The following is a 26,171-nucleotide window of genomic DNA, read 5'->3' as shown; positions in this document are numbered from 1 at the left end:
CAGGTGACTGGGCCAAGTGCACTCACTCGTAGGATCTATCATTTCGATGATCGCCTCGATTCTACGAAACCAGTGCACAATTAAGCTGACATAAGCTAGTCGCGTCTGGTGAATGCATGTATCCTGGAAGCCCCAGACACGACAGGACGAGACGGACAGATGACGGACTGGACTCGACGGGGCCTAGTTCAGAGTTTTAGGCATTCTTCAATGCACGGCTAGCGACATAAAAAAAGAAAGGATGTGCTATGTGTGGTGGTTGGCTATTCAAGTATTAGTAGAGTTTGAAGTACTAATGTATGTCTTTCATGTGATGATCATAAATTCAGCTGTATCTTGTACATATCTAATCTATTACGTCTCTCATATATTGTCCTTTATTTCTTCTTTTCGAGTCCTATACTGCCATTCTACACCCGCCTTCAGCTGGGTCAGCAAAGATGGTGATAGTGAACGTCTTAACACTCACACATTCTCAAACGCGGTCTCAAGCGGGAACCTACAAAAATACCCTCGCGCACGCGATTGCGAATCGATCACGTCCGGAAGTCTATTTTTGATCCTAGAAGCCTAGGTCCATGCCTTCAGCTGGACCAATTAAGAAAATACGCCCAAACCTATTACACAACACGTCTCATGGCGACATGACCGGGAACTCTATCGATATAAACGATCCCACTCTCTGCCAGAATTCTAACCGCGCACCGAAAATTTAATATCAGACTCACGGTTCGCGTGACAATTCAAGAACACACGTTACAAAATCACGTCAGCGCACAAACGTTAGAGCCCCTCGCGATTTTCCAAGCAACCTACGCCCACGAACTCGCAAACATGATTACACCCCGGTGATAAGGTGAAAATCTTAGCACTCATAAACTTAGCAACACGATCTCAAGCGTCAACCTACAAACTCCCGCGCTCGCGCCATCATGAATCGGGATCGTCCGGAAAACTCTATCCTCGGTACCATCAATCTAGGTCCTTGTTAATTAATAAAAAATAATAAAATTGAAAAATAACTCCCACATCGTCAACAGTTTTTACGGCATTTAATTAGCAAGGGACTGGAAGGTGAAGTATATTTTTCAATATTTAGAGCCATAGTACTCAAGGGAGAGCAAGGTGTTGAAGGGAGAAGTTTAGAAAAGCGTGGAAGGATCATATATGCAAGCTTAGAGCTCACCGGCGACTTAACCCTTTGTCTGCTACCGTAGGAGTCAGTCCACGCTTTTCTAAACTTTCTTTCTTACACACCTTGCTCTCCCTTGAGTACTATGGCTCTAAATATTGAAAAACATACTTCACCTTCCAGTCCTTTGCTAACTAAATGCCGTAAAAACTGTTGACAAATTGACTCAATAGGTCGTTAACAAAAATGGTTAACAAAAAAATGGTAAAAAATATAACTCCCATATCCACTAAACAAAACGTTCCATGGCGACATGACCGGAAACTCTAGTGATATGGGGTAACTCTCTCCCTGTCAGAATGTGATCCGTACACTGAAAGCTAAAGATCAGAATGACGGTCCGCAAATATATGAATGGCCGCAGGGTTTCAAAATCGAATTTATGCGCGCGAAGTCACATACACGCGAGCACACGCGACAAACACGTCAACATACGAACGCTTAAGCCCTTCGCGATCATCTACACACACCTATGCCCGCGATCGCGTAAACTTGATAACACTCCGACAATTGTGTGAACGTTTTAATACTTACGAAGTTACAAACGCGGTCTCAAACGCGAACCCGCAAACGCGCGCTATCATGAATCGGTCACGTTCGGAAATCTTTAGCCTTCATTGTAGCAATTTAGGTCCATACATTCAGTTGGACCAATCAAAAAAAATAAAGCTCATATCCACTAGACCACGCGTTCTACGGCGACATGAATGGGAAGTCTAATGATATGTAAGAACCCATTTTCTTCTGGAATCTGAACCGCACACAAAAAATTAAGTATCAGATTCACGGTCCGCGCGCGATCATTCTAGATCACACGCGAATATGCGAAAGGCACACGGTTATGAAATAGAATTTATACACGCGAAGTTCATACACGTTAGCACACGCGACATACAAACGCACACGCGATCGAACACGTTAACGTACAAATGCTCGAACCCTTCGCGATGATATATGCGATCGCGAGTCCCTACGTCCGCACATACCTGAACCGTACAATGAATATCACATTCAGAATCACGGCCCGCTACAATTGGCCTAATGCAGTCTTTTATTGGGCGACATTGCCTGTCTCGTCTGCAAATTGTAGTATGTAATTCTGACGGGGAGCCCTTCCGAGAACCTAGCTCTACAGCTCCAGTAGGACAACTCTCGAAAAAAAAACTACAAAAAGCCGAAATTTGACTTCACCTTACTTTTACGAAGCTTCATAAAGTGTCTATTTTTTATAAAACAAATAAATCTCAGATTTGAGCAAGAGTAATGAATTACAAGCGAGTTTTCATTTTCCTTTAGAGTTGGATGTGTCAAAATTATTTTTAAGAGTTTGCTTATTTTAAATATATTTTTTTGTTAAACTAGTTTCAAATTATTTCAAGCTAAAATTCGCAATATTTTTTATTGTTCAATAGTCCAACGTGTTAAAATGGGTGAAACGTTTTGTACAATGATAAAGCACTGAAATCAAACAATTTTAGCAGTTTTAAAGGTTTTCAGAATCTTTTATTCTAGTTTGACACAAATTATACGAATTTCGGTTACATTGACATCAATAACTTAATGTCATTTTTGGAAAAATACCTGTAAGCGGAGAATTTTAGATAAAACCATCCAATCTTGTTCTCCATACATCAGTACATGGATTAAAAATATTAAAATTGAAAAAAATGTGTTGCGTCTAAAAATATGTAATCATTATATCGAAAAGCGATCAATGTCACCCCGGTTTACGGTACTCAATTTTAGGTAGTTTTTCGGTGGCGTGTATACCATGCTAGCGAGAGCTCTCGCTCATCGGTGCTCGTGCTACTTGCTAACTCTAGCTTATAGGGAACCTGCACAAGCACTAGCTCAATGAATTTAGCTCTGACACATTATGAGCTAGTGTACAGGAATAGGACACGGAGTAGCACCGTTCTTGTGCATGCCTGCTTCCAATCAATCTCTTTGCATCTTTTTTTCTTTATTTGGCATGTTACGATTCCTTTTATTACTATATCTCTATATTATACTCCGTCTATGCTCATATAGGTACAAACGTACAAACGCTTGTTATCCTCTCTGGGCTTCGATGATGATCCTCAGAGCGCATGCTCTTGGGTGGTGGATAAGAGTGAGAGATCCGAGCGAATGCTGGTTCTTTGATCTCTGATTTCGTGACGCATAATCATTAGATCGAGTGTTTTGGCGGACAGCTGGTATGGGTGTTTCTACTTGCGATGGGGGGCATATTCGTTCAGCTAGTCGAAGACTCATTTGATCTTGGGCATAGTGATCGATTTATTCAATTCGGATTAATGGACTGTCATCTATAAGAGAATATCAGACTGAAGGTGGGTATTTTTATCTCTTAACTCGCTCGAACTGTCAGTCTGGTTCGTGAGGATGGTGAGTAACACTCGTTTATAACGAATCGGATTCGCTGCTTCCAGAAACAGGGACGACAATCTCTTATGGATGAAACCCTTTTTGTTAAACATGCTGTTCAGTAGAGCTTCCATCCCGGAAATTTATTTCCCGGGAATCCCGGAATTTTTGGATTTCCCGGGATTCCCGATTCCCGGGAAATTATGTTTTCTCATTCCCGGGATTCGGGAATCCCGGGAAAAAGATTTTTAGTTTATTCCAAAAGGCTTAGGTTCTGCAAATGAAATTCTGTAGGAAATATTTTGACCGGTAAACATTTGGTGTGCGTAGTGTTTGCTAATTATGTTTTTTCAACTGATTTGCAGATCACTGAAATATATAGCTTAAGCTCGCAGATATTTTTGTTGTGATTTTTTCAAGTATATAGTCCAAGCCACTCAAGTCACTGCTAAAGAATGTGCGTGTTTTCATGCAAAAATTGATGCATTTGCCGGCCTTTGTTCCGAAGCATTTCCTTACAGTAGCGTTAGCGGGGCGCAAGATATCTCTGCAACCGATGAGCCGATTGATCAGATTTTTTAACAGTTCTTTTAACAGTTCATTTTAATAGTTAGATCTTAAATGAAAGGGCCTGCAAACACAAATTAGTTATGGAAATAGTGTTAATTTCTCAAAAAATCAATCACTGTTTGTTTTAAAAATTGTTTGTAGAGGTATTGTGCTTAACTCAAACGCTATTTAAAATAAGAAATGTTTCTAGAACATCTGCAGAAATTTCTAGAACATCTGCAGAAATTTGGTCGATTCATCGAATGCATACTTCGTATAATTTGTTTTACCAGAACTGTAATATCTGCTTTATCGTGAATTTTGCATGCCCGGATATTTAAATTTTTGGATGTATAAAAAGTAATACAGAATGCTGTATCCGTCATGTCATATCATTCGCATTCAAACTCTTTGCATGTCGCTGGATTTTTGAAGGACCTTAAGATCAAGGAATTCAGATTCTGACAGATACTCGCTCGTAACAGGAAATCGATGGTGAAGTCTACACACATCGCTGCACATTTAGTCCATTATCTGCTTAATTTTGATTCATACTTAATTCGCAATGATGCTGATCCTAATGTGACGGAAATGGATTTCATATATCATGTTTTCTAATTTGATCGAAAATAATTGCACACTACCTTGAAGCAGCTCAATCATTTCATTCAAGATTACCAAAGAAGGTGCTTTGCATTAAGTTAACATTCCATCGAAATGTTCTGATACGCATTCCAATTTTGGACAGTAACTCCAGCAACTGCGTTTAGTATATCGTCCCAATTATAATCCTAATTACCAAATATAAGTTGTACATATACCCAAGAATTTTTTTTAGAAGAAGCTGATGTTATGCAAACTGAGTGACGAGTTATCAAATGATTCAGTGATGTGTACTCCACCCAATCGACATCATCTGACAACTGCTTTTAAGACAAACGCAATCAAACAATGCAATCAAACGGGTATGGAAACTTTTCAATTTTACCTTTTGTTTTCAAGAAAATGATCCACTTTTTATTTTTTTCCATATTCCCGGGATCCCGGAAAATTTCATATTTCATGCTCAACTAGCCCAACATAATAAACTGAAACACGTAATTTTTGAAGAAATTCAATCGTGGTTCGCGTGGAAAAAAAGTAGTTTAGATGCTTATAATATCTATTTCTTTCTGTAGTTAATATATTTTCATTTACTCAATACTATTGAATGGTGTAGAAAATCTATATTCTTCCACTTTTTATACTTACTCTGCCCTAACATTATCCGTGTGAACTCAAAGTATTCTATATTTGTGTTCTGCCTCCATCTATCTTGCTTGACTTATTTTTCTTTTATTACTATATCTTAAATCAGATTCTTACTAACACTCACTAGCACAATAAATTGCATATTCTCTCATATACACTAGCCATCTCTCCCATTCTAAACGTACAAACGCTCGTGACTTTCGCGATAACACAAACCTGGTCACAAACGCGAACATTCAATTGCAATCATCCACACATCCTTGCGCCCGCTATGTTGCTAACATTAAAACACCCCGGTAATTAAGTGAACGTTTTAACACATACAAATTTACAAACGCGGTCTCAAGCATTAACCTACCGCCTGCGCGATCATGAATCAGTCCCGCCCGGAAGTCTCTATCCTGGATTCTAGCAGCCTTATGGCTTCAGTTAGACCAATCGAAAAATGTCGCTCATATCCACTGGACAACATGTTTCATGGCGGCATGACCGGGAACTCTATACACAAAAAAATAATAAAATTTAAACGACATGTAAATCAATACGAATGTAAACATACAACGATTGAATCAAAAATTTGATTGAAAATTACGTTAGAATCAATTGGAGCATCAAACAGCATACAAGTTTACACTTTCATTCGTGTAATATTACATGTCATTCATTTTACAGCAGTATTCGAGTAAAATACATAAGGAGCGCATTGGTTTTCCGTTTAAAGAAACTGTAATTTTCAATCCTCGTGTAAAATTATAATAGAATTCGTTGAAGAAAGCACGACAAGTCGTGTGTGTTTGTGGAGGAACTTAGTTTTAAATTTATATACATGCTCCAAATATGTGCATGAAAATAAACTTAAAATTACAAAAAAAAATTTCTGTGTAGATAAATGGGAGCAATCACTCTCTTGTGGCATCTGAATCCGTACATTAAACATTAAGTAGAAGATTCGCGGTCCGCGCAATCATCTAAAAGCACATATATATAATATATAATAAATTTTCAAACATAGTCTCAAGCGTGAACCTACAAACTCCTGCGCTCGCGCGATCGTGAATCGGTCACTTCCGGAAGTCTATTTCCGATACCAGCAGTCTAGGTACATGCCTTCAATTGGACTAATTAAAAAAAGCTCTCATATCCCCTAGACAACACGTTCTATGGCGACATTACAGGGGACATGGGGTAACTCACTCCTGTCAGAATGTGATCCACCGAAAACTAAATATCAGAACGAAGGTCCGCGTGGCTATCCAAAAACACGTGAATATGTGATTGGCCACAGGGTTACGAAATCGATTTTTTTTTTCAAGCAAAGCAACATACACTCGAGCACACGCGACAAACACGTTCACATACGAAGGCTGAAGCCCTTCGCGATCATCTGCGCACACCTATGCCCGCGATCGCGCAAACTTTATAATACACCGGTAATTATATGAATGTTATAGTATTCACAAAGTTACAAACGCGGTCTCAAACGCGAACCAGCAAACGCGCGCGATCATGAATCGGTCACTTCCGGAAATCTTTACCCTCCATTCTAGCAATGTGGGTACACACATTCAGTTATACCAATCATGACGACATGAATGGGAACTCTAGTGATATGGACGAATTTCGCGCTAAATCGTATTCAGAGTAGGCAGATTTTTAAGAAGCTTTCTATACATAAAGACTTTGTCACAAAAAGCCACTTTGCATACTTTGTTTTTCCAAAAAAATCTAGACCGTCTTTGAAAAGGGCCAAATTTTTTACACATTTCTTTCAAATGGCTATAGTCTAAAAGTCCTACAAAAAATGTTGTAGGAGTGATTTTCACAAAATTAGTCAAATTTTTGAATAAAAATATTGAAAAAATTCTTCATTGACTCCTACATTTAAAAAGTCGATTTTAAAAATTTAAAGTCGGTTTACAAAAAAACCATTTTTGATTTGGATGAAATTTTGTTCCAAGATAGGTATTATGTTGGGCACTTTTAAAGAAAAAAAGTTATTTGAAAAAAACTTCCTTAACCAAACTATTTTTTTTTCTTCAGTGTATTTTTATCTAAAACTAAATCAATGAAAGCCATAATCATCTCAGACTCCAATAAAACTTGGTTTGTGAGAAGATGTTGTCTAATTTAGCAACAAAGTATATTTTTATTAAGGGGTACTTTTTCATTTTTTATAAAATCGATTTTATTACTTTATCTGAAAGTACAACTCCTTGAGAATGTTTTCCCAATGTTTTATAGAGATCCGAGAAATAGATCGAAAGTGGAAGCGCTTCCAAGCGCGCTTCGTCTACCAAGAGCAGTGGTAATTTGAAATTTTAAACTCGATTATCTCGACATGTCGTTTTACTAAAAATGGTTTTTTCCGTAATCACGATTGCCGAAAAACTACTGAATCGATTTTCTTATTTTTTTATTCAATTAATTTATTTTTTCTCGTACCTTAACGATTCCTTTTTTATTCATAAATTTTTGTTTCATGGATAAGATTTTTTTTATTACAGTTTTTAGAGCTTAAAACAGCGATTTTTACTAAAAACGTTCTCCAATGCCGGAAAAATATTATTTATTCAACTAATCGTTAAGGTACTAGGAATACTCATATACTATTTTTTGAATTTTGAGATTTTAGATGAAATTTTTTGAGTTTTGAGATTTTAAATGATCTATTGGTCTTAAATCGTGATCACCGCAAACGTCTTAAATAAAAAAATGTACTACCAAAATACTATAAGTTTGATGTAATGAAATTATTGATTTATGCCTTTACGTAAATTCAAACTTTCTTGACATTTTTATCCCAAAAAGGTATGTAACCTCTTAATCAAGAATCCCATTAAAAAGAGTTTATGTCATTAAACGAATATTCCATTATTACTTCTTTATTTTCTTGTTTAGTGCTGAGGAAGAATCAGAGAATGAAATAACCACCACAACATTATGTATTGAATTTTACATTTTTATATATAACATTTGTCTTAAAATTATCTTTATGCATACTATTTTGTATTGTGTTTATACAAGGAAAATATTTTTGGTTCATCTTCTGGATTAGAATTCCTTTTCGTCTCTACTTCGCCACCAGAAATAGGCACAAAACTGGGGAATTTTTGTGTTCCAGATATTGTTTTGGAGTTATTATACAGCTCTTCAAGTTCTTCTGACATTTTGTTGTACTCTTCAGTGAACATGTAGCAGAAAATTAATTTTGTGATATTTTTATCACTTTGTTCAACTGTCTAGTTATATAACTCTCGGGGAGTTGTTATGGTATTTCCATAGTCGCGAGCAAGACTGGCTCTTTTTGCCATTCGCTTGAGAGTGCTACCAATAGCATCACAGGGTCCTTTTCCATGTGATGCTACAACAAAATGCCATTCTGCGCTTAACTCATACTTTGACTGAAATCTACACAAGCTTGCGAAGTTTTTCTTATTTTGCCTTTCTCCTATGGAAATGCTATGCAATCACTCTGAAAACCGGTTTTTTTAACCGAGGCCCGCAGGGCTGAGTCTCTAATACCATTCGACTCAGTTCGTCGAATTCGGCTAATGTCTGTGTGTGCGTTCGTATGTATGTGTGTATGTATGTATGTGACCAAAAATATGCTCATCGGTTCCTCGGAGATGGCTGAACCGATTTTATCAAACTTAGTCTCAAATGAAAGGTATAACCGATAGGCTGCTATTGAATTTTATTTAATTCTGACTTCCGGTTCCGGAGTTACGGGGTAAAGAGTGCGGTCAAGCATGAAATTCCCATATAAATCGGCATCAGCTTGTTATCTAAAAGATGCAAAACTTCATAAAGTGTGGCCTAAATTATTTGGAGTTGTAGTTTCAGCTCACTGATGTCCAATCAAACTCTCGTTGACCAATTTGGACACCTTCGGCGGAACCGGAAACTTCGGGAAAATGACAAAGTTCCTGAATTTAATTCACATCTGCTTCTTAGAAATGTCTGTCTCAATTTTCTCAAATTTAGTCTCAAATGAGAGCTACTGCATCCCTATTAACTGCTCTTAAATTCTATTGGAATCGGAGTTCTGGTTCCTGTGTTACGGGTTGAAGAATGAGGTCACATGCGAAATTCCCATATAAACCGGTATAATCATTACACCTAAATGATGCAAAACTAATTGAAATGAATTTTACATTGTTTGAAATTGTTGGTCCTGATTGCAAATCAAAGTCTCTATGACCACTTTGGGAACCATCGAGGCTTCCAGAAGGTCCGAAGAAAGGGCCAAATTCTGAAATTAGAGTCGCACCTGTTTCTCATATATTGCTGAATCGATTCTCACAATCTTAGTCTTAAATGAAGGGTATAGTATTCACATTGATTGCTACCGATTGTCATTTTAACGAAGTATTGGTTTTGGAGTTATAAATAAAAGAATACGTTCACACCATAAATTTCCCAAATAAACCTTTTTGCCCTTCTCCTATAGAAAAATTATGCAATCACTCTCACAATCGACTTTTCAACAGAGGTCCGGAGAGCCGTAACTCTTGTGCCATTCAACTCACTTCATCGAGTTCGGCGAATGTGTGTGCGTATGTACATACGTATTTGGCTAACAATCGCACATCGGTTACTCAAGGTAGATAGTATTGCTAGGTTGCTTTTGAATTAAATTCTGATCCGACATCCTGTTTCGGAGTTGCTGGTTGACAAGTGCGACAAACTTATTAAATTGGTTGTTAAATTACTTAGATTCGCTGGCCTGTAGTCACTTTGATCACATTGGCCACCTAGAATGTCTTCATGCCCCGGAAATCTTGCCATCATTCTTCTATATATGAAGTGATTGGTGCGATGCTTCAATTGGCTGCTATTGAATTTCATTCCGATCTGACTTTCGGTTCCTGAGTTATAACCTAGTACGGTCACATAGGAATTTCCTGTATACCTGTACATTACTTAAACGGTTAAAAACCACAAAATGTGATTATTTCAACCACAGCAAATAAATTAATTTCGACCGAAGTTCTGGCAACATTGCCCAGACCGACTGTCAAATGAACTTTTTGTTGCTTTGGTTTTAAGTTATTAGTGAATACGCGAAAGTATTGCGAATCTTTTCTAAAATTCACTTTGCGACTTTTCAGTCATGCATCACCAGGCCGAGCGCCAAATTACGCGCCCGTTTAATTTGCACCACTGCGAGTGTAAAAATACTTTGACGTTTTTGCCTTTCTCCTACAGAAAGGTATGCAATCACTCTGAACATCGTCAACCTGATCCGGGCCCGGAGGGCCGTCTGTCATATACCATTCGACTCAGTTCGTCGAATTCGTCAAATATCTGTGTGTGCGTGTGTATGTATGTGTGTGTATGTATGTATGTGACCAAAAATAACACATCGGTTCCTCGGAGCTGGTTAACCGATTTCATCAAAATTTGTCTCAAATGAAAGGTACAACGTTCCCATAGACTGCTATTGAATTTCATTAAATTCCGAGTTCCGGTTCCGGAGTTACGGGTTTAAGAGTGCGGACACATAGCAAATTCACATTTTTGCCTTTCTGCTATAGAAAGGTTATGCAATCACTCTGAACATCGTCAATCTATTTTTTTTGACATACATAGGTTTTCTGTATTTTAACAGGGTTGTAGTTAGGGGGATACGGTGAGGGGCACCCCCCCCCTCCCCCACATCACTCACCACCCTTCCCTAAACCGCCTTCTACGCGAATAAAATTTTCTAATACCTCTTAAATAAACTTTCCTTGTGGGTCTGAAAAACCAGTGAAAAATTTTGTTTGAAATGATTTTGATGCAAAAAATTAAAATTTCTTAACAATTTGAAAATTTTTGGCGGGGTCCAAACCCCCGAACCCCTTCTTCTGGATCCGCCGCTGGTTTCAAGAGTTTCAGCGTCGACACATAGCAACTCAAGTTCGTAGCTGTCGATTCATTGTACGTATGTGTAAATCGCATAGAGTATCTAATAGACAGTTCCACCATTATATTAAACATAGCCATGGAATCGTAGTTTAGATAAAAGAGAAAGGCACAATTGCACCACTAGGTGGATTAAAACGGGTTTTTGTATTGTACTGCTGCTCCATCAGACATAAAATAAATTTCAGAAATTTATCAGTTTTGAGAGGAACAAATGAACTGCAGTCTTCAAGTCTTCCAGTCTTCCGATCTTCCAATCTTCCAGACTTCATTCAAGTATTTACCAAATTCGTTACTGATACTTTTTGCATGTATCAGGCAACTAGCAGCTGGGAAAATGGATTCTGAGATGATTGACTTGACTTGAATTTTTGACGATAGATGGGGAACATAATTTCATCCATATCAAAAATGGGTTTTTTTTTGTAAATCGTCTTTATATTTTTAAAATCGATTTTTTTAAGTGTAGAAGTCAATGAAGAATTTTTTAAATATTTTTTTCAAAAATTTGACTAATTTTGTGAAAATCACTCCTACAACATTTTTTTGTAGAACTTGTCATTTTTAGACTAGCCATTCGAAAAAAAAATTGGTAAAAAAGTTTGGCCCTTTTCAAAAGACCGTCTAGATCATTTTTGCAAAACCAAAGTATGCAAAGTGGCTTTTTGTGACAAAGTCTTCATGTACAGAAAATTTCATTAAAATCTCAGAAGGTGCTGTCAACATTTGTTTGAGTTGGCGCGAAATTCGTCTATGGAAGAACCTTCTTCTAGAATCAGAATCGTGCACGAAAAATTAAGTATTACATTCATGGTCCGCGCGCAATCATTCCAGAACACACGCGAATATGCGAAAGGCACACGGTTATAAAATAGAATTTATGCACGCGTAGTTTCATACACTTTGGCGCATGACATACAAATACGCGATCGAACACGTTAATGTTCAAACGCTCGAACCCTTCGCAATGATACACGCGATCGCGAAGTCCCTACGCCCGTACATACCTGAACCGTACAATAAATATCACCTTCAGAATCACGGCCCGCTACAATTGGCCTAAAGCAGTGTTTTAGTGGGCGCCATTGCCTGTCGCGTCTGCAATAGTGGTGTGTGATTCTGACGGGGAACCCTTCCGAGAACCTAGCTCTATAGCTCCAGTAGGTCAACTCTCGAAAAACAAATTATATAAGAGAACCCCCATACAATATACAATTTCTAAGCCTGAGCTTCTGGAATTTCGTCAACATACACTGCACTGTACGCTTTGGTTTATTCTACCCTTAATATGTTACTACTACCAAATCGATATCCAAGGCATTAAAGCTTATTAACGCAAATGCGTCAACTTCGCTCTTCGTCGATTTCCATGGAGGGATACATTTAACCTTCAGAGCTACCAAAACCGCTTTCAACTTATCGGCCTTCTGTTTCCCTGTCTGTTTGCCTTCTGTTTGCCTGTCTGTTCGTGAGGATGTTTCTAAAGCTCTCTAATTTCTGATATTTCACAATCACGAACTGTTTGTTCTGAACTCCTACAACATATGGATCTTGGCATCCATCGTCTTCGATTCGATTCCAACTCATCTTAAAAATCTTTTGTGTCAGAGTCAGCATGTATCGTTAAGTGGGAGTTATTTTTGCAATGGAATTTTGTCTATCACTGTTCATAAAATCAATCAAGGTTATGAAACAATTATGCAATATTTAAGTGAAGTTGGATCATATTTAAACGTGTCCCAAAGCGATAGAAGTTTTATTTAGAGGATACATGTATTTTTATTCGTTTATATGAAAATTCAAAAAAAAATTAAACTTGTTCGAGTTTGAGACACTCATTTCGTATTTTCTCATTTTTCACATCAGTTCCGTTATTATATTGCTTCTTCAAAACGATAGAAAAAATATTGATGGTGATATAAGCGTAATCCATCGGCTGTAGGACGAGTAATCAAAGAATCAATGTAGTACCTTAAACTAATAATACTCTTCTTATATCACACAGCAGTGAATGAGATTATCTTGCATCGGTACCACACACCATTTAAGAGTGTTTCCCACACTTGACACACTAAATCCCACCGTTTAACGACAAAATTAAATAGCTCACTTTTGCATCGGTGCTTACCAGTTAACCCACCGTCAACCATATTGCACTGGAAGAAGGTGGGCCTGCCGAGATTAATAGGCTCTTAGGCGGCAGTAGTGCAAAAGCCGGTTTCTGCATCTACGCGTGGGAGATCGACTGTAGGAAAAGCAATTGCACCGGAGTCTCGGTTCGATTCTGTGGCAAGAAAAGACATGGATATAATAGATTATAACAACCTGCTGCCGTGCAACTGTTTAGCGATTAGAAGTTATGTATGACTTTTGCACGTTGGCGTCAGAGTGGTGATACGTTCCATACACTATTCATTTTTTTCAAAGGTTTTGGACTTGGTTTCACATACTAGCCATAGGAATATGCAGTCAATGGCACTAATGAAAGGTGGCGTATTGCGGTTTTGCCATTAATCCGTGAAAACGTTCAACACCATGTTCATTCAATTTATTCCAGCAAATCCGTACCCCGTCGATCTGATTTATATTTGTGGTTAAAAGGCTTTTCAATGGTCGATTCATTTCTTGTATACAATACAATATATTTTCCTTTCCTTTATTTGCAGAGTGATTCAGTGAAGTATTTCTTAGAAGAATTAGATCGGATAGCGAGGTTCGACTACGTTCCCACACGTACCGATATACTACGGTGTCGCAAAGCAACCAAGGGGGTGTATGAATTTACAATTAGAATACAGGTAAGACAAAATCAGTGCAACTGGAAATAATACCACTACTCAAACATCTGATCATTACAGACCATTCCATTCGTGTTCGTCGACGTTGGCGGACAGCGGACGCAGCGGCAGAAATGGACCAAATGCTTCGACTGTTCGGTGACCTCGATACTGTTTCTGGTGTCGACGTGCGAATTCGATCAGGTTCTCGCGGAGGACAGGTACTGTGCTATGTTTACGAAAGAACCAACTTACAGAAGACAATTCCCCAGAATGTTCCATTTACAATATCCAGAAGTTCATTGGCTAGAAATGACCTTTACCCAATAATGTTGTTTTAGAATAACATCTTATCGCAGAGCAGTTTTTTAAACAATAACAAATTTCCCATTGCAGGAAAACCAACCGCCTGGAGGAATCGCGAAACATCTTCGACACGATTGTGAATAACACCACCTTCCAGGGCATCTCGATCATCCTGTTTCTGAACAAGACCGACCTGCTCAAGGAGAAGGTGAAAAATCCCAACACCGACATCCGCTGGTACTATCCGCAGTTCACCGGCAACCCGCACTCGATACTGGACGTGCAGAACTTTATCCTGCAGATGTTCATGAACGTGCGGAAAAACACCAAAACGCCAATCTATCATCACTTCACCAACGCGGTGGACACGCAGAACATCCAGGTCGTGTTCAGCTCAGTCAAGGATACGATTCTGCAGCGGAACCTAGCGGCACTGATGCTGCAGTGAGTGAGCTGCTTGGTGGTTATTATTAGATGTTGTAGTTGTTCCGAGTGCGACTGCTTTCACTTGTCGCGAAAGGTAACTTGCAAGGGTCGCCTGTCCAGCCTTCAGTTCTTTGTTAATTATTAATTATCGTATAGGAAGAAAACGGAAAGCAGCGACATCCAAGAAAAAGTCCACTTTAGTTACGTTTTGTTAGGTGAAATACGTTGGATAGCATCCTATTATTTATTTTCTATCGACAAAAGATTTCCACTTTTCCTTTGCTACGAAGAGATTTATGATATTTGCGACATTCAACAGCAGAGTAGAAACTGTAAGATTTTTTTCTTCTATCCGGTAGGGCGTTTATATCTTTTCCAGAAGATAGAAGTAATCCACTAGTGCTCAGGCAGGATTGTAAACCTCAACCATACTTTTGAAAAGTAGCCGAATAGACAGAATAAATGCCATCGCCTCGAGGGTTTCCTTCAGGTTTGAAAACCGTGCATTGTTTAAACGAATCTCGTTCAACAAAAACTGCCATATAGAAGAGTTACGGTAACTTAATTCGAAAAAATGTCTACCATCAAGCATTCACATTAGTATTAAGAGACTACATTTTCAGGTCTCATTTAAACTTAATACAAATTAATTTGTATGAAAGTCGATTAAAACCCTCCAATGCAAAACTCCAAACTCCTTGAGATCCTTTGGCGTAAAAATCGTTCAGGTTGAACGTCAGTGGTTCAGTGTAGAATTATTCTCTCAGACACACCAAGCATTCGATAGTTTGCCCCTTAAATATCGACCATTGTCCATCGCGAAATTTGTTTTGTATTACCCGACAAATGATTTAGGCAACGGGCGCGGTTTGCTAAACCGAACACGGGAGAGTACCTTTTAGGCGGTATTGAAGATCGTTATGCTTATATAAATATTACACTGAAGCTTACGACCCTTCCTGTAGGTAGGGTGTATGATGCTACCCAACCAGTCGAAAATATTTTTTCTTCCACTCAGATCACCCCGATCACACAGTAGATTACTTCATGCAAACGGACAATCACTGCCGACCGTGATTCCGTCGTTTCCAACAGCCTTACCATTTCCGCTCTTGAAAAGCCATTCTAACTTCCTCTAACGTGAGAGGATCCACAGTTTGTTCGTCATTATCGATCCTTATTGTGCTTATGCGGATTCTTCTATACCTACAATGTGTTCATGTAACTCTACTTCTAACTGTAGTTGTGCATGTCCTGGACAATATCCCAGAAAAACTACTACATGCTGCATCATGCCGTTACGAAGCCATCCAGCTCCACAACTAAATGTCGTATTATTTTTGACACCAGCGCTAAATCATCCTGATCGGATCTGTCTCAAAACGATGTGCTTTTCAGTGGTTCACAATGGTTTGTACTCCATTGGGCTGAGGTTTCGTAAGTATAAGATTCCGTTTTCTGCGGACATCTCAAAAATGTACTGCAAGATACTTGTGGCATCAGACGACCAACATTACTAAAGGATATTCTGGACCGACCCGCTACAAGTTTTGGAACTGAATATGTTTGATTCAGTTAGTCAACGAAGAAACCGAAGCGATGCCAATCGCTGCCCGTGTCGTAAAACATGAGGTGTATATGAACGATATTCGTACCGGAGCAGAAATAACACTAGAAGCCATCGAAGCCCAACGTCAGCTGAAACTCCTACTTAGTCGAGGTTGTTTGCCTGTACACAAATGGTGTTCGAATTTCTAAGAGTTTCTAGAGCACATCTCACAACAGTATCAAGAGAAACAAGCTGCCCTCTCGGACTACGCAGCAAATAAGGTCATCAGTATTTTATGTTTCATTTGGGATCCTAATGAAGACATCTTGTATACCGCACATCATCCCGAATAACCGACAGAGCACACACAGATCGTTACAAAAAGAACGCTGAAGTTGCAAAAATTTTCGGCCCGCTTGGAATATTTTCACCGGTCATCCAGAATCCCAACATTCGTCGCACCGTCGTCTATACTATACTGTATTATCCTATACGTTATACTCATCTCTCAGATAACCCAGAGCGATGGGCATTCTTGCTGGCTTCGCATCGCTAAGACCTACTTTGGCAACCGATGGCTTGTCGATGTAGTTGCTCAGATTTATGTCGAAGTCACTAACTTCTCCGGCTTCTGCATGACAATGTCTACAACATAATGCGACAATCGACTCGATTACAGGCTGCTTTCGCGACGAATTTGTTGGCTCTCACATCTGCCTTTTTTACTGGACACTTCGGCGTTCTTCTCCTTCACCAAGAAACGAATCTCATTCGGGCCAAAATCATTCACATCAAAATAGTATTCTCGTTCACTTTCTTCATTCACTCTTTCTTCGCCATCATTGGCCGATTCTTCTTCCATTATCTGCTGCTTTGATTTCATTTCTGAAATCGGCAAACTCTCGACGGTTGTCAACCACAACTCAGACCTGTGTGAAGATTAGTCGTCCATCTCTAAAAATCTTGCATCAGGGCAGATTGTGGATCTTGTCAGTCATCGTATTAACAAATGGGTAACCCTTGTGGACGTCAGAGTATCCAATGAACCGTGTAGCTTCTGCGTTGTGCGGCCGAACTTTCCCCGCTTGACGTCAGGCCGGAAAACCATATACTATCGAATGGCGAAGCGTTGATTGCCGCCCGTAGCACTTGTTATACGGAGTCTTGGCAACGGAACGCGGGTAAGCCACCATCCAGGAGCATCGTCATCACCATTTCCTGCAGTGATCGATTCTTTCGCTCACCTACACCGTTCTGCTGTGTTGTATACGCTATGGTGCCCTGATGACTTCTTCGACAATGAAGTCTCGCAACTTCTTGTTAGCGTATGCATTTCCGTCTTACGAGCGGTAACGTGGGATTTTCCGTTAAAAGGTTTTCCACCAACGTACTCAGCAACCTTTCCCCGGGGGATTCCGACTTTTTGTCCAGTAAATAAACGATGATAAAACGACTATATAATCCTCGAACATTGTCATCAGAAAACGTTGTTCACATTGGTCCGCAAAGATCAGCGTAAACCTGATCAAACACTTGCGATGACTTTCTTTTGGCTATTTTAGGAATCGAACTTATTGCCAGCTTCCCTTCAAGGCAAAACTCTTAACACTTACGGACACCACGGTCAGTAATTTTCATTCCGATATCCAACTTCTCATCCCAAATCCTTTTAATCACGTCCAGATTCCTATGCCTGAACCTTCGCGACGCGTCGATGCCACTGATGATGGTAATTAAGGATGTGTGCTTTACATTCTACTTTCTTCGACGACTCCGCTAGCCGGTGCAGGCAGCCTGAACGCCTGAACTTTAAATGACCAGATAGCGTCGCGGATAACACACGTGTCCTCTTTTGAAAACAGCAGTGAATCCACACGCCGTTGGCTTATGTACCGACGCTAGGCCTCTTGTCAATGACGGAAATACAAACATCAACAATGTTGATTGCTTCATTGCGCATATTTGCGTCGTTCAAACCAATTATTTGCTTTGCCGATTTATCTCTTCTGTATACCAAACCATATTGCGTAGTTCCCCTCGAGAAACGTATTATTTTCTTGGTGTAGGACCAGTGTTATTAGATAGGATTACACTGAAATTGACTGAAATATGATACAGCAGCGCTGATATCAGCGCACGTTGTTACCATGAGATATGTAAGGCACTTTATCAATTCGCGATAGGATATCTGTAGTTTCTTCTTTTTTGATGTTTTCTGCAACTGCAACGCTTAAGAAATGCCTCTGTGTAGCAGGGCTGTCTCAGCTTCATATTTCTATTCTTGACATCTCGCTCGATGCGGATACCCAAAAACATCTGAGCTTCGCGCAGATCCTTCATACGAAACTCCCATAGTCGCTACCGCATAACCGCTTCAATTTCTTGCAGATTCTTTGACATATTAAGAGCGTCATCTACGTACAGAACAAGGTACACGGAGCCGAATTTCCCTTGGCGTACATACAAGCAACTATCTTCTGCATGCAATTCGCTTCACGAGTTCATCGAATCTGTCGTTCCATTTTTGTTTTTGAAGATTGCTTCAGTTCATTGATTGATTTGCTGAGCCTGCACAAATCCTTCGGACTGATGCATATCCTTAGTGAGGACTCTGTTGAGTAAAGCTTACGAAGTCATTGTAATTCGCACAGTCGACATCTTGATCACAGGTTATACGTTTTATGAAAATCATACCCATAACGCTGGGCAAACTTTTTGTGATCATCCGAATTAATGTTCAGAAGGAATACCTACTTACAGCCGATTGGTTGACGGCCTTTCAGGATATCTACCAGATGCCATGTCTCGCTGTTGGCTAAAAATTTGAGTTTCTCATCGACGGCCACTTTCCACTCCGGCCGTTCATTGCTTTGTCGTAATTCTTTGATTGTGGCCGGAAGGTTAGCAACATATCTCTCCGCATTGAAAGCAGAAGCATGGTAAGAATAGCCCTTCAGTCACATCGGGTTCGGAATCGATTGTTGCATTTGAGTTGGAATCCATACGGACTCCACTCAGGATTTCGAATCAAATTCCGAATGGTTTGACGGGGTGATTGGCACTTTTTTCGAAAGATTTACTAGCGAAGGCTACGGAGCTTGTTCAAAATCAGCGTACACTGATCACCCGAAAGAGCCTCGAGTACTGTCACCAGCTGACCGTAAGACCGCGGCATTGTTTGGAGCAGTTAGAAAACGATCAAACGCTCTTCCAAGCTTATGTTCGCCGATTGCAAAACGGGCACTATTCTGTCAAACATCAGCAGATGCTCTTCCAACGATCCGCCCTCATCATACTTATGTGGTTTTTGTTTGAAGCGAAACTGAGTCAGTTTCTAACCCCAACTGCTGTCAAAATGCATGAACTGACAGCGGTTGGGGTTAGAACCTGACTCAGTTTCGGGTTCAAGCGAAATCGCCTTTAGAGTTACTACATTAAGAGTTAGGCGGATACAAAAGCCGGAAAATTGGCAGCTCTTATTTCAGGGAAAAAAACACTGGCATCCCATGTGTTACTGCCAACACTGCTCTTGGTGGTGTATCTGTTGCTGAACAGTACTGTCATTCGACTGAAACGTCATCCGTGGGCGATGACGTTACCCGACGCGGGAGGATAGCTGTCACTTTATCAAAAACGCTGAGTAAGGCATCGTGCACCGGAGGAGAAAAACTGAATTCTATTAAATTGATTTAATCACAGTGAGATATTATCAGTTCAGTTAAAACTTATATAGAGATTTACATGCGTATTGTATTCTAAAACTATACATCCTAAGCTAATCACAGTAAGTTACGGTACAGTCTAAAAGTATAATTCGTAAACCTAACCTAAACCTAAAATCACAGATTAGCACATGTTAGTACGGACGAAATTCATTTGATTCATAAACGGTTGTGGTTCATTACCGAAAATTGTAAGTAAATGTACTATACTGTACACCTGATGCTAATAAAATTATTTTCAGCTTTAAGCTGTCTCACACCAATCACCGAGTTTGTGAACGGCTAAAAAGAATCGGCCAAGAGCCTCCTTTGTTCTCGGAACAAAACTTAACGAATTTTCGACACATTTTCAATGGAGTCGAACACGGATCCAATGGATAACCCCACGGATGATAAAACCCCAGAGAAAAATAAATCTTCCAGCTGCGTTTGCTGCGATCGTCCGGAGACAAGTGACGATTGCGTTCAATGCGATCAATGCGATGGATGGTGGCATATGTCATGTGCGGAAGTGACTGCATCGGTTGCTGAACGGCCGTGGACCTGCGCCCACTGTTTGCCGCTGAGTGTTTGCTCCCGAACAACTGTATCCAGCGCTAAGGCAGCACGTTTGTCGTTGAAAATGAAGCTGTTGGAAGAGCAACAAGCGATGGAGAAACGTCTCGTCGAGAAGTATGCAATCCTGGAAGCGGAGCAGAACGAAATGGATGAGATGGCTAGCAACCGAAGCAGGGTCAGCAGAAGGACGAGTCTAGAAAGGGTAAAGCAGTGGAAGCAGCAATGCACTGATCAGGGTGAAGGCGCATATGGTCTTCCGCCGGTGGGTAAATCGGCAGACTTTACAGCAGCCTCTCTGAATCAGAACTCACGCATCCCGAAGGACTCGGAGCGAAGCAATTTGTACCAGCACGCTGCAGCTAACATCAATATGCCTACTTCGGAAAAACCGGCTACAGATACAACAGTGCAGCAAGGAAGACAACACCATGGGTTCAGTTTCTACAAACCACCGTTGAATTCAACAGTAAAACCATTCAACCTTCAGAGTCTTTCTAAGCGGGAACAGCAGCAGTACACCAGCGCGTTCCCCAAATCAACTTTGGTACAACAAGAGGTAGTCAACACAAGAGGTAATGTCGAACCCCAAGTGCCCCCCGTAGCACGTGAAGGTAAGCCACTTTGTGATCCAATTATTAATCCACCTGTACCATCAAAATTCGAACACTCCCTCCAACAAATTATCAAACAATTTGGAACGATGGCATCAACGACCACGATTCCGTCGTTGGGAGCGAATGTGCTTCCAATCGAAACAAAACCCGTTCCGTTGTCCGGAACGAATGTTGGCTTACAGCCACCGGCAAATCCAATTATTCATGGATTCGTTCCCCCACCCGCGGGTACGCCGATTTCTGGCCCGTCGCTAATAAACCCGGTGCTATCTATCGGAACAGTTCCCCCTCCGCTGGGACTACCGATTATTGATCAATTTACTCCCTCCCCCTCGCAGTTATCCGCGCGTCAAGTGATGCCCCGCGATCTACCTACGTTTTCGGGCAACCCAGCTGACTGGCCAATATTCATTAGCACCTTCATGAATAGCTCGTTAGCGTGTGGATATAATAGCGCCGAAAATCTCGCGCGTCTTCAACGTTGTCTGAAAGGACCCGCGTATGAATCTGTCAAAAGTAGATTGTTGCTTCCTGAATCAGTGCCGCATGTAATCGATACCCTTCGTTTGTTGTATGGACGACCTGAATTGTTAATCAGTGCTCTACTACAGAAAGTGCGCAGTGTTCCGGCGCCGAAAGCGGAAAGATTGGAGACAGTCATCGACTTCGGTATAGCTGTGCGTAGTCTCTGTGATCACCTGGAAGCCGCTGGACAACAAGAGCACCTATCCAATCCCACGTTGCTGATGGAGTTAGTGGGGAAACTGCCTGCGCACACCAAGATGCAATGGGCGGATCATATACAGCAGCATGCGGTGGTCAACCTTAAAGTGTTCGGGGACTTCATGCTCAGGGTCGTCACTGCCGTTAGCAGAGTAACAATGTACGTTGGCGAGGACGGCGGCTATCAGCAGAAGCCTAGGCAGAAGGGAGCTGTGAATACCCACACGAGCGAAGCGGAGTCATTTCAGGAGACAGTGCGCGAGAAGGAACGGGTGTGTGCGTGCTGCAAGAAACCAGGGCACCGAGTATCAGCGTGCTCTGTGTTTAAAGCGTATACCGTAGATAACCGGTGGAAGTTTGCGCAAAATAACGGGCTGTGTCGAAGCTGCCTTAATGCGCATGGAAGGAGAAGCTGTAGAAACGCAACACGGTGTGTGATCGAAGGATGTCAGTATCGTCATCATCCGCTCCTGCATTCTGATCGAGTTAGTTCCATTAGTCGTCCTACCCAAGGATCGTCTACCGTACAGAATCACATGCATTGGCAAAGCAAGCAGGCTCTTCTATTCCGTATTATACCAGTCGCCATCTCAGGGCCGCGAGCTACCATCGAAACTTTCGCTTTTCTGGATGATGGCTCGGATCTATCGCTGATCGAGAACGACCTAGTAGAGCAACTGGGAATCGACGGTAGGACAACACCTTTGTGCCTGAAGTGGACAGGGAACGTCACCCGTGTCGAATCGGATTCGAAACAAGTTCGAATTACGATCAGAGGAGCTAGCAGCGCAAAACAATTCATTATTGATGATATCCGTACTGTAAAGGAGCTTACTTTGCCGGAACAGAGTTTAGATTACGGTGAACTGGCGCAACGTTATCGTTACCTCCAAGGTTTACCGATTGTCAGTTACGCAAATGCTGTTCCCCGTCTGTTGATAGGCGTTAACAACGTGAACCTCACTGTCCCGCTGCAAGTGAAGGAAGGCAAGAAGAGCGATCCAGTTGCAGTGAAAACCAGACTAGGATGGTGCATCTTCGGCGGTAGTGGTAAGGAGGGAACGCATTCACTGAATTACCATGCCTGTGAGTGCGCCAGCGACCAGGACTTACATATTGCGGTGAAGGAATATTTTTCAATGGAAGATGCAGGAATGAAGCCGTCGATAGTTCTTGAATCTGACAAGGACAAGCGGGCTAGGAGCACCATGGAGCAGTCGACGAGACGAGTAGGTGACCAGTTCGAAACAGGTCTACTGTGGCGCTACGACGACATCGAACTTCCGGATAGCTACAATATGGCATTCAAGAGGTTTGAGTGTCTGGAGCGCAAGATGATGAGAGATCCAGAGCTGGCTGCAAATCTGAAGAACCAGATAGCGGAGTACCAGCAGAAAGGATATGCGCATTGTGCTACGAAGGCAGAATTAGAACGAGCAGACCCAAAACGCGCGTGGTACCTGCCGCTAGGAGCAGTGACAAATCCCCGGAAACCAGGTAAAGTTCGACTGGTATGGGACGCAGCAGCAAAGGTGGATGGAATATCTCTGAACTCTATGCTGCTTAAAGGACCGGATCAACTTACATCGCTTCCAGCAGTTCTGTCGCGGTTCCGGCAATATAAAGTAGGAGTGTCTGCAGATATACGAGAAATGTTCCACCAGCTGTTGATCCGCGAGCCGGACCGTCATTCTCAACGTTTCTTATTCCGGAATGACCCAACAAAACCGGTGGAAACTTACATCATGGATGTGGCAACATTTGGATCCACGTGTTCACCGGCGTCAGCGCAGTACGTTAAAAATAAAAACGCGGAAGAATTCTCGGACCGTTTCCCACGAGCAGTAGAGGGAATTCTGAAAAGCCACTATGTGGATGATTATCTCGATAGCTTCGAGAATGACGAAGAAGCCGAGCGAGTGTCGCGGGAAATTGCAACTATACACCAGAAAGGAGGATTTCATCTTAGGACCTGGGTATCGAACAGTGCTGGAGTTCTTCGTGGACTGAAGGAGGCGTCCACTAACCCTAGCAAAAGCCTATGCTTGAACGCAGCGGACAGAGGCGATCGCGTGTTGGGCATGCTCTGGCAGACTTCAGAGGATGAGTTGCTGTTCTCGATGGAAATTAAAGAGGAGATACAACTGGTGATAGATAACGGTAAGCGGCCAACCAAACGCCAGATGCTAAAATGCCTAATGGGCGTATTCGATCCACTGGGATTGCTGAGTGTGTCTCTCGTTCATGGAAAGATTCTCCTTCAGGATGTATGGCGAGCAGGATTGCAGTGGGACGATCAGGTAACTGAAGAAATATTCGATCGTTGGGTCAGGTGGACCGGTATGTTCCCTAAAATCAGAGGCCTGCGGATCCCACGGTGCTACTTCAAGGAAGCGAATGTGCAGGTGTATGATCACCTTCAATTGCACGTTTTCGTCGATGCAAGTGAAGTCGCTTTCTCCGCCGTAGCGTACTTCAGAGTGATCAACACGGAGGGCAAAGCAGAGTGCTCGATAGTCGCGGCCAAAACGAAAGTTGCACCGCTGAAGCCACTCTCGATTCCTCGCATGGAGCTACAAGCAGCAGTTCTGGGCAGCCGTTTAGTGTCGTTTGTTCAGGAGAATCACAGCGTGAAGGTGAAGCAGCGTTTTCTGTGGAGTGATTCCGCCACAGTGTTGGCCTGGTTACGCGCCGATCATCGTCGGTACACGCAGTACGTAGCATGCCGAGTAGGGGAGATATTGACAACGACAGACCTCGCAGAATGGCACTGGGTCCCCAGTAAGCTAAATCCTGCAGATGCCGCAACAAAGTGGGGTAAGAATCCGTGCCCGGAAGCAACCGACGAGTGGTTTAAAGGTCCCGAATTTCTTCGGCTTGCCGAGGAGAATTGGCCGAAGCAACCGAAACCTTCAAAGGTGCCTGAAGAGGAACTGAGACCCTGCTTTCTGATCCAGGGGTCAACTATTCCGGAGGTTGTGATAGAATTTTCTAGATTCTCTAGATGGAGACGATTGCTAGGCGCAGTTGCATACGTACACCGTTTCTTGGGCAATTGTAGGCGTAGATGTCGAGGAGAGACGCCGGAATTGCTGCATCTTAGTCAAGAGGAACTGAAGAAGGCGAAGAACACGCTTGTGTGGATTGCGCAATGGCAGGAGTATCCAGATGAGATGATTGCAGTTTTGAGAGGACAAGCAGAATTACCTAAATCGAGCAGTTTGTATCAGTTGACACCAACAGTCGATGAGTGTGGCGTGCTACGCGTCGGCGGAAGAATTGGAGCTGCACCGCATACATCATTCGATGCTAGGTTCCCGGTGATTCTCCCAAGAAAACATCCGGTGACGACGCTAGTTGTAGATGATTTCCATCGTACCTTTCGTCATGGTAATTCTGAAACGGTAGTGAACGAGATTCGGCAGTTCTACAGCATCTTCCAACTAAGGAGAGTGGTGAAGCAAGCTGCGACCGTCTGTCAGTGGTGCAAAGTGAAGAAGGCGACTCCGAAGGTTCCGCGAATGGCGCCGCTGCCTTTGGCCCGCTTGTCCTCGTTTACTCGACCATTCACCTACACCGGTATTGATTTTTTCGGACCGTTGCTGGTGAAAGTAGGAAGGAGCTCGGTTAAACGCTGGATCTGTCTGTTCACCTGTCTAACCACCCGTGCTGTCCATGTGGAAGTTGCACACAGTCTTTCCACACCGTCCTGTATCAAATGCATCCGTCGCTTCATCTGTCGCCGAGGAGCGCCGGTGTAAATCTACTCCGACAACGGTACCAACTTCCAAGGTGCCGAAAGACTGCTGCGGAAAGAACTCGAGAACGTACATGGAGAATTAGCAGCAACGTTCACAAACGCATCTACCAAATGGGTCTTTATCCCACCAGCTGCACCTCATATGGGAGGAGCGTGGGAGAGAATGGTGCGATCCATAAAGTCAGCCATGGAAGCAGCCTACAACAACGACCGGAAACTGGACGACGAAGGGCTGGTGACGCTAGCTGTGGAAGCCGAGGGTATAGTGAACAGCCGGCCACTTACCTACCTACCCCTAGATGCTGCTGAAGTAGAAGCCCTGACTCCTAACCATTTCGTGTTGGGAAGTTCCACTGGTGTTCGTCAGCCTGCAGTACCGCTCAGTGATCCTGTCTCTGCCGTGAAGAATTCTTGGAACCAAATACAACGTCAGCTGGACGTCTTCTGGAAGCGCTGGATACGGGAATATC

General features: G+C 41.9%; 2 protein-coding genes across 2 annotated transcripts in view; both read left to right on the top strand.

Annotated features, from left to right (window-relative positions):
• LOC131678856 (guanine nucleotide-binding protein subunit alpha homolog) overlaps positions 1-17,549 on the top strand; it is an 83,084-nt gene extending 65,535 nt beyond the window's left edge. Inside the window, exons 4-6 of the mRNA XM_058959266.1 lie at positions 13,933-14,064; positions 14,125-14,264; positions 14,440-17,549. Of these exons, the coding sequence (XP_058815249.1) occupies positions 13,933-14,064; positions 14,125-14,264; positions 14,440-14,797 (630 nt within the window). The 3' untranslated portion in view covers positions 14,798-17,549. The remainder of the gene's footprint in view (positions 1-13,932; positions 14,065-14,124; positions 14,265-14,439) is intronic.
• Positions 17,550-20,419: 2,870 nt separating this feature from the next.
• On the top strand, positions 20,420-25,702 carry LOC131679367 (uncharacterized). Its single transcript, XM_058960079.1, has one exon. It carries the CDS (start codon positions 20,420-20,422, stop codon positions 25,700-25,702), a length of 5,283 nt encoding a protein of 1,760 aa, XP_058816062.1.
• Positions 25,703-26,171: the final 469 nt, after the last annotated feature.

The sequence above is a fragment of the Topomyia yanbarensis genome, chromosome 2 (assembly GCF_030247195.1).
Source record: "Topomyia yanbarensis strain Yona2022 chromosome 2, ASM3024719v1, whole genome shotgun sequence".
Taxonomy (NCBI): domain Eukaryota; kingdom Metazoa; phylum Arthropoda; class Insecta; order Diptera; family Culicidae; genus Topomyia; species Topomyia yanbarensis.
The sequence above is the reverse complement of the archived record's forward strand: the minus strand, read 5'-3'. Positions and strand labels throughout refer to the sequence as shown.

What these genes read in the sequence shown, in the direction of transcription:
- LOC131679367 (XM_058960079.1), top strand. Translation starts at nt 20,420, where the DNA reads ATGGATAACCCCACGGATGATAAAACCCCAGAGAAAAATAAATCTTCC.